At 48.7% G+C, this 17500-nt stretch overlaps 1 protein-coding gene across 3 annotated transcripts in view; it reads left to right on the top strand.

Annotated features, from left to right (window-relative positions):
* Nucleotides 1–16560, top strand: part of LOC132462372 (KN motif and ankyrin repeat domain-containing protein 4-like) — a 38684-nt gene extending 22124 nt beyond the window's left edge. For 2 of the 3 annotated variants that reach the window (XM_060057866.1, XM_060057865.1), the window contains exons 2-11: nucleotides 887–1002; nucleotides 5845–5927; nucleotides 6012–7538; nucleotides 9192–9270; nucleotides 10012–10374; nucleotides 10535–10619; nucleotides 11132–11351; nucleotides 12981–13123; nucleotides 13425–13625; nucleotides 14469–16560. In XM_060057866.1, coding sequence (XP_059913849.1) covers nucleotides 5906–5927; nucleotides 6012–7538; nucleotides 9192–9270; nucleotides 10012–10374; nucleotides 10535–10619; nucleotides 11132–11351; nucleotides 12981–13123; nucleotides 13425–13625; nucleotides 14469–14561 — 2733 coding nt within the window. In that variant the 5' untranslated portion in view covers nucleotides 887–1002; nucleotides 5845–5905 and the 3' untranslated portion in view covers nucleotides 14562–16560. The remainder of the gene's footprint in view (nucleotides 1–886; nucleotides 1003–5844; nucleotides 5928–6011; nucleotides 7539–9191; nucleotides 9271–10011; nucleotides 10375–10534; nucleotides 10620–11131; nucleotides 11352–12980; nucleotides 13124–13424; nucleotides 13626–14468) is intronic. The other variant, XM_060057867.1, reaches the window with a different exon arrangement.
* The last annotated feature ends 940 nt before the right edge of the window (nucleotides 16561–17500 follow it).

The raw sequence follows: 17500 nt of genomic DNA, 5'->3' as shown, positions 1-17500 counted from the left end.
TACTTGTGACACATTTCCGAAACGGCTTGTAACGGCTAATCACACTCACACCTGGTGGTCTAATATGTCCCCTTTGAGATAAAGATATGTCTGCAGAGTGACTGAATACTAAATATGACTTCAACGAGTTATGGTATGTGCTATATGGTGAACCTGGAGTGGGGGCGCCTGGTATCTGAGACCTCCAGGACCGCCGTGGGGGCATACCATGTCTGCAGACAGGCGGGGGGCAGCGTCCGTGAGAGACGGCGGGGACGGAGGGAGTCCGGTTTGACGTATGGATTTCAGAGTCTCAGGTCAGCCTTCTCCAGCCGGGGGTCACAGTGAGAGGAGGAGGACGAGGAAGTGACGGGGTCCAGTTTTAGACCACAGCTATTCACAGGTCATAGCCCAGCTTGTAAACCTTGTTCTGGTATGTGGGCGACACTGAAGGCCCTGGATCGACGCACGGCATGGGGGTTTAGAGACCCGGGCGGTACCCTCGGGTCACCTCGTTCACCTCCAACCCCCCGGAGAACTGCTGACAAATGTTTTGGAGAGCGACTTAGAAATCGTTAAAAAAAAGGAAAAACGTTTATGAGATATAATAAAAAAACTCACAAAAAGAATACGACCACCAGGGCAGTATCGACGAGTCACCTCATTCACATTGTACCCCCTGAAATAGTGTCGACAAATGTGTGGGAGAAGGATTTAGTACTCATATTGCATGCCATGTAGGTGGGTTGTGTCTGATCTTTTTTCTTCCATCACCTAACTATAAGGTGACACCTAACAAGTCACCTTATGTACGACTCTGACTTAACTCTGATGCTAAAAAGAACGTGTCACATTTTAACCAGGTGGATTTTGTTTTTCTTTCGGCTGTTCTTTGGAAATTCTGTAGCTGATCGCGAGGTTGTTGGTGATCCAGGGAGAGGAGGAGGAGGAGGAGGGTTGAGGAGGAGCAGGAAGAGGAGCCCTGAGGAGGTGCTTGCAGCAGGAGGAAGAAGGAGAGAACCAGTAAGTGTAATCGGGTGAAAGGCTTTGCCCAGATGAAATGGCGACATCGATGTTGATGGAACAAACCATTTTTATTGCAGTGTTTTTATGTGTGTGTGTGTGTGTGTGTGTGTGTGTGTGTGTGTGTGTGTGTGTGTGTGTGTGTGTGTGTGTGTGTGTGTGTGTGTGTGTGTGTGTGTGTGTGTGTGTGTGTGTGTGTGTGTGTGTGTGTGTGGTCCAGGTTGGGGCCGTTTTTCGGAGTAAAGTCAATACTTTCCCGTTTTTGGGGTTTCCTGTGAGGCGCCTGAATTGCCTAAACAGGCACCAATTAAAACGGGCCAAGAAAATGTGGAGAAAGTACGGCAAGGATTGTTGGGGGTTAGGGCTGTGCTGTTTCCTCTGTGGTCACATGGTCTATATTTATAAGACCATTCATTCATCTGCGATTGAATGATTCAGACTGTTCTCCTTCTCTCACTGTGTTTGTTTAAGGACCGACAATGTCGACACAAATGGTTTTGAAAGTCAAGCTTGTTTTAAAATAGTGACAAGTTTGAACCGATAATATGACATATCTAATAGAACGCTCCTTAACAGTCCATAACAACATTTATAATAAAAATGTCATATTTCAGACTGTGAATGCCACGTTCCTAAATGTTGAACGCGCCACTCTCGTCAGGTCTCTATTTTGAAACCGAAGACCACACGATCCACTCTGCCACACGAGAGGAACTCACAGTCAACGTATGTCAGCATTGTGATCATTCCAGGGAGGTTAACACACGCTCAGCCTCATGGAAAAAACCCACAGAGACCCACAGAAGCTCTGAGACTGATACAGACGTTCACAGCAGCAGCTGCTCTCTTCTGCTGATTGATATTTTGTTCGTAATGCCAGTACAGTATACCCCCCTAGAGACGTACAGGATAAACACACGCACACAGACACAAACACCCTCTCTTTCTCTCACACACACGACACATGCTCAGTTTTTGCATAGTGTAGGATGCTGGGTGTATATACGGTTCCATGGATTTCAACATTCACTTCATAATTCACAATTTAGTTTGAAGGATTCTCAATAATCTCACATCTTGCTAGAAAAATAATAACGCCCTGTTAGAACGGTCGTGCTGCCTCGGCAGGAAACTTGGAGAAGCTTCTGGGCTCATTCCTGGTTGTCCTCTCCTAGCAGGCGGCCTACGTAATGAAATATAGAACCAGCTAACACAAAAATCAAATCCTGTTATCCTCCTAATCATTCGTCAGGACTAGGGGGAAAAAGATGGAAAGAAATGCAGAAAGAAAAAAATAAAGAAGGCAAAGGGAAAGAAAGAAGGGACTAGGAACAGTTTATTTGGGGTCCTGTTGTTCCAGCGTGGGCTCCAGAGCAGCACAGCAGGGGGTGGACCGGACTGGATCTAAGTTAGATCCAGTTAGATCCAGTCCTCACAAACACACGTGTGCAGCCAGTTCAGCCGGACACCGGCTGAACTGGCTGCACACGTGTGTTTGTGAGGACTGGATCTAACGGGTTCTCAGTTAGAGCCAGTCCAACGGAGAAGGGAGAAAGTGTGCGAGAGGCGGAGAGGAATTTCCGATGATGATTTGATATTGTTTGGGTTAGTATTCAGAAGGTATTCTCTGTATTCGTCGTCTTCCCTGAGGGTATGACCCAGTAAAAAGGGATTGAAATAACTTTGAACTGAAATTGGTTCCTGTGCGTGGCTCTAAGCTACTTTCTCTAATTCTGCTGTCTCATAGATTTACATAAAAATTGGGGCTGTGACATCAAACCTAGCAAATATTATTATAAAAGATATGGGCTGGTTAGAAATATGACAAAAAAGAAATGTAAAACTCAACAAACATCATTAGTTACAATAATAACATAATTATTGTAACTATTGATGTTTGTATAATTCAAAATAATTATAATAGCACTACAAATGTCCCCTCTTAATATAAACCTGTTTATTTTGCCCATCCCAGCAAGCATATCATTTACAACAACCACTACCGCTACGTACACCAGACCGAGGACCACTACCGCTACGTGCACCAGACCGAGGACCACTACCGCTACGTGCACCAGACCGAGGACCACTACCGCTACGTACACCAGACCGAGGACTGGATCACGTTGACTCCTCAGGGCTGCTCAAGTGTTGCCCCCCCCGGTGAGGTCGTGTGCCCCCCCCCCCCCGGTGAGGTTGTGTGCCCCCCCCCCGGGGAGGTCGTGTGGCCCCCCCCGGGGAGGTCGTGTGGCCCCCCCGGGGAGGTCGTGTGGCCCCCCCCGGGAAGGTCGTGTGGCCCCCCCCGGGGAGGTCGTGTGGCCCCCCCGGGGAGGTCGTGTTGCCCCCCCCCCGGGGAGGTCGTGTTGCCCCCCCCGGTGAGGTTGTGTGGCCCCCCCGGTGAGGTTGTGTGGCCTCCCCGGGGAGGTCGTGTGGCCCCCCCGGGGAGGTCGTGTGGCCCCCCCCGGTGAGGTTGTGTGGCCCCCCCGGGGAGGTCGTGTGGCCCCCCCCCCCGGGGAGGTCGTGTGGCCCCCCCGGGGAGGTCCTGAACTGGATGCCGGGCCCCTCATCCCAGGCAGGGTGGTTTGGGGCCGTCTGCATGTTTACGACATAGCTGACATTGTTGAAGGGCTGCGGCTAGGAGCCTGCGGTCCCCCAAAGGGGACAGACAGGGGGCCACAGAGACCCGTGGTCAGCCAAGAGACACCCAGAGAGAGAGAGAGAGACACCCGGATACAGGGAGGGAGGGAGAGAGAGAGAGAGAGAGAGAGAGAGAGAGAGAGAGAGAGAGAGAGAGAGAGAGAGAGAGAGAGAGAGAGAGAGAGAGAGAGAGAGAGAGAGAGAGAGAGAGAGACATACGTATGGTGGATGAGGATGACATCGCTTTCGCCTCTTGACGATTACACGTTGATAGTGTGTCTGAATTGTTAAAAATATATAAAGCAGGATTTAGAAGAGGACAAAAGGGTTGCGTGAAATGTGTGGAATAGCCTCTGGCAGGCAGAAAGGGAGAGAGAGGGAGAGAGGGAGAGAGAGAGAGGGAGAGAGGGAGGGAAATTGAGTGGGAGAGTGTGAAAGAGTTACACAGAGAGACACACAGAGGGGTGAAATAATGAGAATACAGAGAAAGATGGAGAGGGCAGGACAGAGAGAGAGAGAGAGAGAGAGAGAGAGAGAGAGAGAGAGAGAGAGAGAGAGAGAGAGAGAGAGAGAAAGAGAGCCGTGAGCCAGTACAATAGTCTGCTGTATTTTCGCCAGTAGGAGTGAAGTTTGTTCCACTTGCCGCAGTGTTACAGTCTACAGTCTGGCTATTTCCACCGTCCTGGATGGCAGGGCTATAATTATGATAACTTTAGGTCGGCCACTATGTGTTACACAACGCTCTGGTGTACACAACACTATCGGGTACACAACGCTCTGGTGTACACAACACTATCGGGTACACAACGCTCTGGTGTACACAACACTATCGGGTACACAACGCTCTGGTGTACACAACACTATCGGGTACACAACGCTCTGGTGTACACAACACTATCGGGTACACAACGCTCTGGTGTACACAACACTATCGGGTACACAACGCTCTGGTTTACACAACACTAACAGGTACACAACGCTCTGGTTTACACAACACTAACAGGTACACAACGCTCTGGTGTACACAACACTATCGGGTACACAACGCTCTGGTGTACACAACGCTCTGGTTTACACAACACTAACAGGTACACAACGCTCTGGTTTACACAACACTAACAGGTACACAACGCTCTGGTGTACACAACATTCTGGTGTACACAACACTATTGCCTCTTTTCCACCGACAGTACCAGCTCAACTCGCCACGACTGAGCGTGGCGCGACTTGGTCTGGTTCCAGGCACGTCATGTTTCCATCTAGAATAAAGTACGTCTTCAACGTGGGCGAGTCGTCATAACACGCATGCGAACAAAACTGCAGTGACTTACTTATCCACGCGACACATAAACAGACAGGGCTACAAACAGGACAGCTCCACCGCTGTCATGGTCCACGGCGTGTTCTCGCGCGCTGATCCTGCCATGTTCAATAATCAAGCAATATCGTCGACCGAATGCTGATGCTAGCATTTAAAGATGCCGGATGTCGGGTGTCAGGCTCGGACGTCGTGCTCGTCCAGTGGCGTCACTCTCTGGCCAATCAGTGGCCAGCAACCTGTTTACGTCACACAAAAGTATCAGGTCAGCTCTCTTGGAACCCCAACAGAGGTGAGACAAAAAAGGTACCAGGTACCAGATTTTGGTGATCGAAACTCAAGAAAAGGCGGGCTAAGTCGAAGCGAGTTGGGCTGTCACTGTCGGTGGAAAAGGGGCAAACGTGGTGCACAACACTCTGGTGTTCACATCACTATCGGGTACACAACACTCTGGTGTTCACATCACTATCGGGTACACAACACTCTGGTGTTTACATCACTATCGGGTACACAACACTCTGGTGTTCACATCACTATCGGGTACACAACACGCTGGTGTACAAATACAATATGGTACACAACACTAGGTTGTACACATACTATGTTGTGCACAACACTCTGGTGTACCCAACACTATGTGGTACACAACAATATGTTGTACACATACTATGTGATACACCACACATTGTGGTACCAGACCTCTTGTGAATGGGTAGAAGTGAAGGAGAGAGTGAGAGAGGTTTTGTGCTTTTAAAGCTATTGAAGCTTTCAGAAAAAAGTTTAATATTTCCTTGAGAAATACATCGTTTCTTGGTATTCCCATGGGCATGTTGTCAGTGTCGTTTCAATTCAGTACTCTGCTGCTATTTTGTTGTTGTTCTTGTCAGATTCCCTGCAAAACAACCCGGATTATGGGACATCAAATTGGACACAAAAACTGAAAACGCCATGATGACGGAAGGACAATATGGTAAAATACTCCTTCTTCATTGCATCACTAAACCACTAACCACAAATTACATACTGTTGAAATTCTTCTTGTGTTCTGTTCCAGGAAATAGCTCTCCCCTCAAAACGACGGAAAATGGCTTCAAACGAAAGCCTCCTTATTCGGTGGAGACCCCATACGGCTTCTCCCTGGACTTGGATTTCCTGAAATATGTGGACGATATCGAGAAGGGCAACACCATCAAAAGAGTCCCCATCCACCGCCGGAGCAAGGGCCCTCGCTCCAGCACTCTCCCCCGGCACCTCAACCTCTCCGGGGGCGGCTGTCGGCCCAGCCCCTGGGGCTCCACCGGAGCTCTGGGGCCCAGGTCACGGCTCTCTGAGGCCGACCATGGGTACAGCTCCTGGACCCACGACCGCAGGACGCCGGCGTCCCCCCCCGGGCTGAGGACCCTGACGGAGATGGAGGCTAGGATCAAGGCGTTTGACGAGCAGCCTGTCGGGGAGCACATCGGACCGCACCTCCTCCGGGCCTCCAGCATGCCTCTCACGGTGCTCCTCAGGCAGACCTCTGAGACCTCCGAGGACCCAGGCAGCCTCCGGAGCTCCAGGGACCACCTCAGAGAAAGGGACTCCTCCTGCGAGGACATACCCCGCAACCTGGAGTTCTCTGGGCTGCTGCGGCGTCTGACAGAGGCCCTGGAACGAGTGGGCGAGCTGGAGATGGAGATGAGGGTCATACCCGAGCTCAAAGCGCAGATCTGCATCCTCCAGGAGGAGCGAGAGCGGCTTCGTCTCGGCCTGCACCCGCTCGCCCCGCAACCCGAATCGGACAACGGGACCGTCAAAGACCCTAGCATCTCCAGCTGGTCTCAGGCCACCGGGGACCTCAAGAGGCACAGCAACGGATGCCCAGCCTTCCCTCAAAGCCCCCGCGCTGCAGGCCAGGACAGTGACAACCCACTGCACGAGTGGAGGAGCAGCACCGATCTGGACGAGCTGCTGACGGTGACGTCGCTGCAGGCCAAGGTGGCGGCGCTGGAGCAGAGGCTCCACCTCAACGGCCTGGAGCTCCAGCGGGCCCTGAGGGAACTGGGGGAGCAACGGGAGGAGGGCCAGAGGAAAGACGAGAGGATCGAACACTTCAGCGTGAACCCCATGATCTGGGTCTGTGCTGAGAAGGTGGTGGTGGACAGCGACGACGAGGACGGGACTGGTACTTCGACCGGAGACAAGGCCCGCTCGTTAGGAGACTCCAACAAATCGGCCGGGGAACAGACCATCGCTTTCCCCCATGGACAAAGAAACGGGCAGCAAACGTCTGCGGTTTGTCTCCCCCAGAAGTCCAACAGCAGCAGTTCCTCTTCCATCCCCATGGAGCTGGAGGAGGCCCAGCCCGGGGCTGTGGACTCCACCCGGGCAGTCCTACACATCAGGAGGATCAAGCTGCTGCTGGAGGAGCAGTGGGAGTGCCTGTGTAGGGGTAGCGGGTCGCTGGAGGCAGGGAGGCCCCTGGAGCACCCTGACCCTGAGGTCAACCGCCTGCAGTTGGAGATGATGGGGCTCGTCAACGTCCTCTTGGCCTGCTATCACGACCTCGGGCGCTCGGAAGGGGATCGAACACCACAAGAAGGTACATGTGTTTCAGTTGGTTTGGTTTAATCAGTGGCTTCGCTGAACCCTGATGTGTGCTGTGTGTGTAAGACGGTGATTTGTTTGTGTTCATCAGCCATGTGCTTATCTTAACATCTTTTAGCACATACTTTTGCCTCCACGAACTCCAATATTCGTTCTTCCTTGAACACATTCAAGTTGAGTGTTAAAGCCAAAAAAACTCGATAGCAGCTTCTCACACATACATGAAAATGAATGGAGTCAGATTAACTACAGCGTATTAAACCATGACGACATTGTGTTATTATAAACATACATTTTTAGACTGAGGGGCTGAGACGTGGCCCTGCCCAAAATCAAAGGGTTTCATGTGACTCACTTATTTCCCATACCGTAGGAAATAACTTTTGACTCACTGTGCAATTGCTTCCCTCAAGACATTATGGTTGTAGAAGCTTCTCTCTGGGTACGGCGCTCTGCCTGTGAGAGAAGCTACTGCTCCCTGTGTGGACTAGAAAACGGCAGAATTTCCTTTCTAGTGGCAACTGTTCCTTCAGTCACAATGCACTCTATTAGTTGTATCGCTAGACTATCCCCATGGCCATGCCATAGGGAAAACAGCTGTCAAAACATTTGGTGTCAAGGGCTATTTTTATACCAACCCATTCAAATACCAATCCAGATACTCAATCTGTTTTGAACGTTTTGAGTTGCTGTTTTGTCTTAAATTAGCACCCATCAATGCCCTTTCCTTTATATTGATCGATGTCCAAAACAAAAGGGTCATGTTTTGCTGGTGTCGTTAAAAACGTCAATGCAGAAAAAAGGTCTAATCTTCAAAAAGTATGCACAAATTTTACTTTTAAATAACTATCTTCCTGGACAAGCTGTGGCCAGGGATTGCATTTGTGCTAGCCTGGGTATATCCATGCTGCCTTGCACGCAATTTCATTTGGCACTGCTAGGCAGCCTGGATTCCATGGATCCGATTTTCGCCTGAGATAGGGAACCAATCACAGAACGGGGAGGGATGGCAAGACGATGACTACGTCTATCCGCACACCCATCGTCTTCTTCCTCATCGAATTTCTGTCGCTCTACATACGTCATCTGGTATAATTGATACGATTGGCTATGAGCTACATACAGACTCATACGATAGAAATTCGTAGCGCCCAATAAACGGCTCTGGGCAATCGTAGACAACGCCTCAAATACGAGAAAATGTATGTGTGGTTCCCAGACCTCATCTCAATGTAGATTGAGATAAGGTCTGGTGTTAGCCAGGCTACATTTGTACCTCGAGTATTATAATTGTTATGAATATCAATCCGTATAGATTTTGTTGGCCCTTTTGAGCCGATTCTGTGGAATGTCTCTATTCAGCTCCTATGGGACCTCAAAGTCTTTCCACTCCTGTTTCCTTACCTCAAGAATGCAACTATGTTGACTTTACTGCAAAAATAACCTCTGATGGGTGGATTTCACACAGCTTGGGTCGGCATTCAAGACTCAATCTCATGATTAAATCATATTCCATGAACAGGAACCATTCATGCGTTATAAACAATGATAACAGATCGAAAGGTCGGATGGTGTCAGCCAAGAAGCTTGTTTGTTTGGCAGATCTTGATTCCTTCATCCCACACTTTTCGTCCTCTCTATCTTTAAGCTCCTAAATCCACGAGGACGACGACGGACCAGAGCGCTGTGGCGTCAAAAGATATCCACTTTGCGGGTGTTAATGAAAGGTTAGTCAACAAGCGGCCTGCCTCCCCCAGGCTGCCATCAGCACTCTTTCACAATGATTTACGGTGATGGGTTAACTTGGTGTCTGGCGGGAACCCTGGATCCTGCGCTGTGGTCCTCTTGGCTTTGGGATGCACATAGCTCGGTTATGAGAACAGCGGTCTCTGATGGGCTTCAATCCCGCTTCCCAGCCAAGGCTTCGTATCGGGAACGTAGGCGAGGTGCAGGAGTCGACTTTTAAAGTCAACGTGCTCCCCGTGCATGCTGTCCAGAGCAGAGCGTGCATTTGAAGGTTGTTCCTCTCACGTCACCGTGGCGGGAGATCACAGATGTGTTTGTCACATGAATCTCCAGAAAAATAGAGCAGGGGAAGAGGGAAAAGGGTTGTGGCTGAGGCAGCTTACATGCTGCTGCTTTCGGTTTAGCACTCAACAGATAGTGATCTCAACTGTATGTAAGCTACAGTTTATGACTTGTAAAAGTCATTCTCTTTGGATGAAGTAAACCGGGGGATATACAAACATTCATAAAACATCTATTTAGAGATTGTTTTTCTTAGTCTAAACATGGACTGAGCGTGTCCAAAATAACTGCTTCCTGCCTCCAATGTCCTCAGAGACATGTAATAGATGTAGCAGACTTAAAGCCTGACATTTGGCAGACTCTCTTAATGTCATCCAGCTTTGCCTTTTCCCCCTCCTCTATCTCGTCCCTTCCTCTCCTTATTTACATCCTCTGTGCAGATGTTCAGAGACCGACCAGGTGAGTCAGGACCGTCTCGCCCAAGGAGACCCTTCCGATCAGAAGGATGAACCCCACGTCCCAGAGGAGATGCCCTTCACTCAGATGTACCCCCAGGCCCCGGAGCACCGCCAGGGGGAGGCTGTCCCAGACCCAGACCCAGACCCAGGCCAGGGCCAGGGGGAGGCTGTCCCAGACCCAGACCCAGACCCAGGCCAGGGCTCCGTCCCGGGCGGAGAGGCCCCGGGTGGGGCAGATGGAGGTGCGGGGCCCGTGGTCCTGGGGAGGCACGAGCAGATGGAGTCGTCAGCCCAGGGGGAGCAGATGGAGACGGACTCTGGCTCGCCACCGACCACTAGGGGGAGGTAGGTGGATCCAGGCCTCCCCAGGTTCATGATACAATTGGTCATCGGCTGTTAATTCTTTATTTTTAACAAAATGTTTGCTCTTTGTTAAGGATGTCCTAATAGTCTTTCTCTCACCCTCTCCCCACCACACACATAAACACCCCGCCCCACCTTACAGCGAGGCTGTTAGTGAGGAGTTTATGGCAGCCTGTCAGTTTCTTAAAGACCACATGGAGAACATGGACAATCCCAATAACGACATGGTAGGTCCACTAAAGGCCTTTAACGTAGGGTCTGGACTTTATATGGCTTTCCTATCACTTCTCCGATTAGTTTCAAGCATGCCTTGGCTATAAAGCTGAGTCCAATGTGTGATTCTGAGTCCTGTAGACTTGATTCCACTTAATTCCAGTGAAGTTATTTCAACACCAGAACATGACAGCGTGCGGTTTCTAATCGCTCTCCGGGAAAGAACACTTATCATCCTTTTAGTCTTTACAACGTATTCCTTGGTGAAAGAGAAAATATAAAAGAATAGATACTAGGAAAATGAATGATTCAGATGGGTCGATTACTTACGAATCTGAATAAAAGTAGAAAATATGGCCATGGAGAGAAGTCCTTTCTCAGCCAAGAAATGTGCGGTTCTCTCTTAAAGGAAAATAGCCTTTTCTTAAAGAAATCGTTATGTTTGAGTTCATCCACTCATCCTTTAACTACCCCATCTCCCGTCACAGAGTCCCTACCTAACCCTAACCCTCACCCTATGTTCCAGCGGAAGGCCTTGGTGGTGCTGTTCCACCATTGGTTCGGTGTCGCGGCAGAGGAGAACGCAGCAGCCAATAGCGTGTCTCTCTATCTGGGCGAGGTGAAGAAGACCACACCCCCCCTGTTGGGCTTCCTCATCAACCTGGCCGACGACAACGGCAACACGGCTCTGCATTACAGCCTGTCCCACTGCAACTACAGCATCGTCAGCCTGCTGCTGGAGACAGGTAACAGTCAATCCCTGCTGTCAATCACTGCTGTCAATCCCTGCTGGCAATCCCTGCTGTCAATCCCTGCTGGCAATCCCTGCTGTCAATCCCTGCTGTCAATCACTGCTGTCAATCACTGCTGTCAATCCCTGCTGTCAATCGTTGCTGTCAATCACTGCTGTCAATCACTGCTGTCAATCCCTGCTGTCAATCACTGCTGGCAATCCCTGCTGGCAATCCCTGCTGGCAATCCCTGCTGTCCATCCCTGCTGGCAATCACTGCTGTCAATCACTGCTGTCAATCCCTGCTGTCAATCCCTGCTGTCCATCCCTGCTGGCAATCACTGCTGTCAATCCCTGCTGTCAATCACTGCTGTCAATCCCTGCTGTCAATCCCTGCTGTCAATCCCTGCTGGCAATCCCTGCTGGCAATCCCTGCTGGCAATCCCTGCTGTCAATCACTGCTGTCAATCCCTGCTGTCAATCCCTGCTGGCAATCCCTGCTGTCAATCCCTGCTGGCAATCCCTGCTGTCAATCACTGCTGTCAATCACTGCTGTCAATCCCTGCTGTCAATCACTGCTGGCAATCCCTGCTGTCAATCGTTGCTGTCAATCACTGCTGTCAATCACTGCTGTCAATCACTGCTGTCAATCCCTGCTGTCAATCACTGCTGTCAATCACTGCTGTCAATCACTGCTGTCAATCACTGCTGTCAATCACTACTGTCAATCCCTGCTGTCAATCACTGCTGTCAATCACTGCTGTCCATCACTGCTGTCAATCCCTGCTGTCAATCACTGCTGTCAATCCCTGCTGTCAATCACTGCTGTCCATCACTGCTGTCAATCACTGCTGTCAATCACTGCTGTCAACCACTGCTGTCAATCACTGCTGTCAACCACTGCTGTCAATCACTGCTGTCAATCACTGCTGTCAATCACTGCTGTCATTCCCTGCTGTCAATCACTGCTGTCAATCACTGCTGTCAATCACTGCTGTCATTCCCTGCTGTCAATCACTGCTGTCAATCACTGCTGTCAATCACCGCTGTGAATCACTGCTGTCCATCACTGCTTCTGATATGGCAGTGCTTCTTAGCTCTTTAATGTAAGGATGTACAAAGATACCCCTAGTCGGCCAAGTGCCCCTTTTACCAGCACAAAACATTTTGGGGAGGGGATTTATTTGAATTGAACATGAATAATGAATGTGCATGTTATTAAACATGCACATAAACATTAATACATTAATAAACATGAACATAGCATGGGAGATGTGAATACTCACATGGTGGGCTTCACGTATAATTGTCATTCATTGGAAAGATATACCAAATTTGTATGTGAGTATTATACCAGTATACCTAATTTAATTAAGGTGGTGTTCAAATTCGGATATTAAGAAAAAAACATTTCCAAGGTTAAATTAGCAAACCATCTAAGTACCCCCATTTGAGAAGCACTTCTATTAGATTCATCCTTCAGGTTGAACTCTCAGCTATGACTGTTAAGTATATACCGCTATTACAAATCGAATAAAACTAAAATCCCCATCAGGGTGGGGGCAGAGTGCCCTACAGAAGGGTACTACAGAATCAACTCTTAGCAGAAGCCTGCGTGTTGACCTGATGCTCCGACCCCTCCAGGCGTGAGTGACGTGGACCTCCAGAACAAGGCGGGCTACACCGCGGTGATGCTCGCCTCCCTGACGGCCCCCGACGGGCCGGGGGGTGTGGAGGTGGTGCGCAGACTCATGGAGCTGGGGGACGTCAACATATCTTCCTCCCAGGTACCGGGACGTAAAACGGAAAGGAAGCTAAAAGGAAACCGTACACCGAAAAAACGTACTTTAAAGGAAGAGTGGTGTCGGGGGTTGGATTCATTCAGGCCCAAATCAGCTGAACGTTTTATTTTCCCCTCTATGGTCTTAAACCTGCTGTTGCATGAGTTACTGTTAATACCAGTTTTGGGTTACTTTGTCACGTCAATCGCCATTCTGGCTACAAACCCCCCCCCCCCCAACAGCTAATGCGGACCTACAGTTAGCATTAGCTCGTAGAAGACCCTGACTCCTCCCCCTGCGCCCCCAGACTGGACAGACGGCGCTGCACCTGGCGGTCAGGCACGGGCGCGTGGTGATGGTGAGGCTGCTGCTGAGCTTCGGGGCCCGGGCGGACGTGCAGGACACCCAGGGGACCACGGCCCTCATGTTCGCCTGCGAGCGCGGCCACACGCACATCGTTCGCCTCCTCCTGGAGCGAGGCCACTGTGACCTGGCTCTCACCGATAAGGTGAGGCAGACGGACATACCAATGGGACGTACAACACACACACATGTGTGCGCGCAAACACGCACACCGATACACACACGCACGCACACACACACAAACGAATATACCGAACACACACACACACACACACAATAATCGGTACAGGCAGGCACATCCATACACTCAGATACAACCATACACACACACATTGTGCGATGGTTATCGCACAAGGCAATTTGCGGCATAATGGGTTGGATTTGAAGTAAATTTTCTATCCCATCTATTTTATTTTATTTTGTCCATTCAACAGAACAAGCGTTACAGCCTGCCATTATCCCTCTATCCAGTGAATAAAAATCCGATATAGATGAGCAAGGCCAGCATAACCTGTTCTCATTCTAAAAGGATTTAAGGAAGTGTTAAAACATGAAGGTGACTTTGTGGTTAAATTGGGAAGAGTCAAGGAGCGAAGACGGAGAGTAAAGGTATTAACTTCTTTGTAAAATGCACCCCCTATTGGATATGATGCGTAACAACACGTACATGGCAAGCTCACTATACTGTTTTTTTAAAAACAGAATAACCCATCAGTGTCGTGATATTGTTTCTCCATCTAGTTAACCTAAATGTCGGTTGAAGTATTCGTATTAATAGTACATAGTACGTTGAAATAAATGAACCTACATCTGACCATTTAATTGCTTATGTTATCATTTCGAGATTCCACAGATTTTATAATTTAACAACAAAGGTGGGGATGGCTAGGTCCGCCTTCTCTGCGACATCTTTGGTAGTCTTCATCAAAAATATCCAATGAGTTGCATTCGATTTAAAACGGACTTTCCATCTCCGTCTCTCCTCCAGCGGGGTCTGACGGCGCTCAGCCTGGCCGCGCAGGGATCCCACGCAGACACGGCGTCGCTGCTGCAAGCCCACGCTAAAGCCCGCGCGCTCTAAACCACCGCCGCTCCTCCCACCAGACAGAACTCGGCGGAACCTGTTGTCACCCGGCCAACGACTCCCGCCAGTGTTCTGTTTGTTTTCCCTCTGGGTGGGTAACGTCATACATGCTGTTCCTTATTGATGATTCAGTGTATGAGATGAACGCATTCAGGCATTACGGAGATTAATTTTAATTATAGCCTGGCTGTGCGGCTGCATTCGTTTACAAAGAAAAGGCTTTTCATGTGTTGTGTCGCTTCTTTTTATGTTAAAATATGGTGGCCGATTGAATTAATCCCAGACGGGGAATTCTGAATGACTAGGAAATTCTGAATGATGTGCAAACATTATTTCAACTGCTATACATATCATCAAAGTATGTCATCTCAGCTCCGCATTTTGAATAAGATGTAAAAATTGTTTGCTCGTTATTAGCTATCCCAGTATGGGTCATGGTTATAGTTTGAGCACCAAAACCGCCCAGGAGATGGCGCTGCTTCCCTGAACTCCACTCACTCTACACACTAAAGCCACTCGAACCTTGTCTCCAGCGTTTTTGGACATAGAAGGATAGAATGCTAAAAATGAGCCCAGCCAAAGGATTAACCGTAATCCCTTTTGAGTGTGACAAACAATTATAGTCACGACACTCACTGCATTGTATTGATGCGGCTGCAGAAAGACACTCAAGCACCCACAAAAAAAACAATAGCCTAAAAACAACAAGTGAGTGAGTGGCTCATTGCTCCCGAAGTCCCTCAGGAAAGTTTAACAAGATGGATATTGTTTTTATTTATTATTATTTTGTATAATTCCTCTCATTTATTATCCGAAGCCAGCGGTTTTTTCTTTACCCCTGGGGATTCGGTTTATATGCATTTGTCGTCAACGCAATCTTTTAAAGGAAATAAATGTCTGATTTGCAGGCCTACGTGTTAAACGTATGAAAGTATCTCATTGGTTTGTTTTTGCTGTATATTTATCGATGATGGAATCATGCCACCCAGCTGACAAGCCAGACATAGCTACAACGCCCTGCTACAAATGTTTTACGCCAGGCCGAGCTGGGATGTGGCTTTGTTTAGTCACTCTGCCACCACGCCCCATTGCTCTAATAAATATAGACGTATAGTCCATCATATATTGATATGGTACAAACAAGAACATATTTGCAGATCGGAACAGGGAGCTTTGGGTTTAATAATGATAATGGCGGTGGGTTTATAGGCCGCACCAGATGAAGGCTTTGATTTATGAAGCTACCAGTGATTAGCGGAGAGTGATATAAGAATAGTCTTCTATTGTTCAGATTGAAGAATCAGCAAAGCCTTAAAGGGGATTCTCACCATAACATTTGTTTGCCTGCTGATCTATGGAATTAAAGAAATACAGATATACCCTCAGCATACTCTGTCTCATTCCAGAGAAAAATGAAAAAAAACTACACACATACAGAAATAGAACATTTCAATCAAATTTTATATATCAATATATAGAGATAGTCAAAATAACATGACAGGAAAGCAACGGATGGACTGTGTTTCCCCGTGGTGCAGAGCGAGGCTGTAGGCCTACTGCAGAGTCACAGAGGCCTACTGCAACACTCGGTCATCTGGAGGCAAACGCCTCAGAACGTCAACAGAACGTAAACCAAAAAGGCACAAATAAACACAAACTCAGCAGGTTTTTAAAAACTAAAGGTGTTGACATATTCTGGGAGAGGAAAGTAGTGACGGGTGACGGGAGAGCAAAGAGTAGCACAGAAGAATGGAAACAGATGACAGTATACGGTAAAATGATGCATGGGCAAGAAACAACACAACAAACACTCGGTGAATAAATTACATTTTCTTACAATGCAGGAAATTGCAGTGCTCTGTTTTTATACAAATAAATTAATATAACTGTCAACACTTTGGGTTATCTACAATTTTTATGTACAGCTTCTCTTTTACAGATGTTTTTTATAATACATTATAAAAAAACGTTTGCCATACGAAAACTTATTTACATATCAATGATTCAAAATGATCCCCATTAAAACTCCATCTTGACACAAACATTTTAGTTTTGCACACACACGCACCCACACACGCGCACACGCACACACCATGCAAACCTGCACAGTACAGAAGGCATTCTAAGAGGGTTGTGCAACAGAGAGCTTACAAAATGGTTCAATTATGGCTATGGTAGGAGCATCACACACGTGCACGGTCTTGAACACACACACACACGCACACACTGAAGACACCCCCCCCCCCTCGACACACACACACACACACGTAGACTCACACACACACACACACACCAAAGACTTAACCACACACACACGTGTAGACTCACACAAACGCACACACCAAAGATTCACACACACACATACACACAGACACACACATACACACTTGGCCCCTGCTAAGTCAGTTTTAAATTTCTTCTGAATGAGAAAGTTGGTGTTCAGGTTCTGCTGTGAGTGAAGGTGTCTACTGTTTTTAACACAACAACAGCAACAGGCCCACCATGTGTATGTGTGTGTATGAACGTGTGTGTGTGTGTGTGTGTGTGTGTGTGTGTGTGTGTGTGTGTGTGTGGTGTGTGTGTGTGTGTGTGTGTGTGTGTGTGTGTGTGTGTGTGTGTGTGTGTGTGTGTGTGTGGTGTGTGTGTGTGTGGGCGTCCAGTCATTTATCAGTGTGTGACTGTGTCTGTTTGGCAGGTGATGCATGCTGCTCGTGGTTCTCTCCCTTGGCTAGGTGCACGTGGTCTAAGTGCACGTTGGATGCTGCGGGGTGCACCCCGCGTGGGCGTGCTTTTTTCAATCGATCCGAAGAGAACATGAATACAAACCCACCAAACACACGCCAGGTGTGGCTCCCCTCTGGCCCGCCGGCGCCCGGAGGCGCAGCAGCAGCGAGGGAGTCGTGGCGACGCCTCAACTCCCATTAAGGAACGCGACC

This window comes from Gadus macrocephalus, chromosome 8 (genome assembly GCF_031168955.1).
Source record: "Gadus macrocephalus chromosome 8, ASM3116895v1".
NCBI lineage: Eukaryota > Metazoa > Chordata > Actinopteri > Gadiformes > Gadidae > Gadus > Gadus macrocephalus.
Note: the sequence above shows the minus strand (reverse complement) of the source record. Positions and strands in the feature narration are given on the sequence as shown.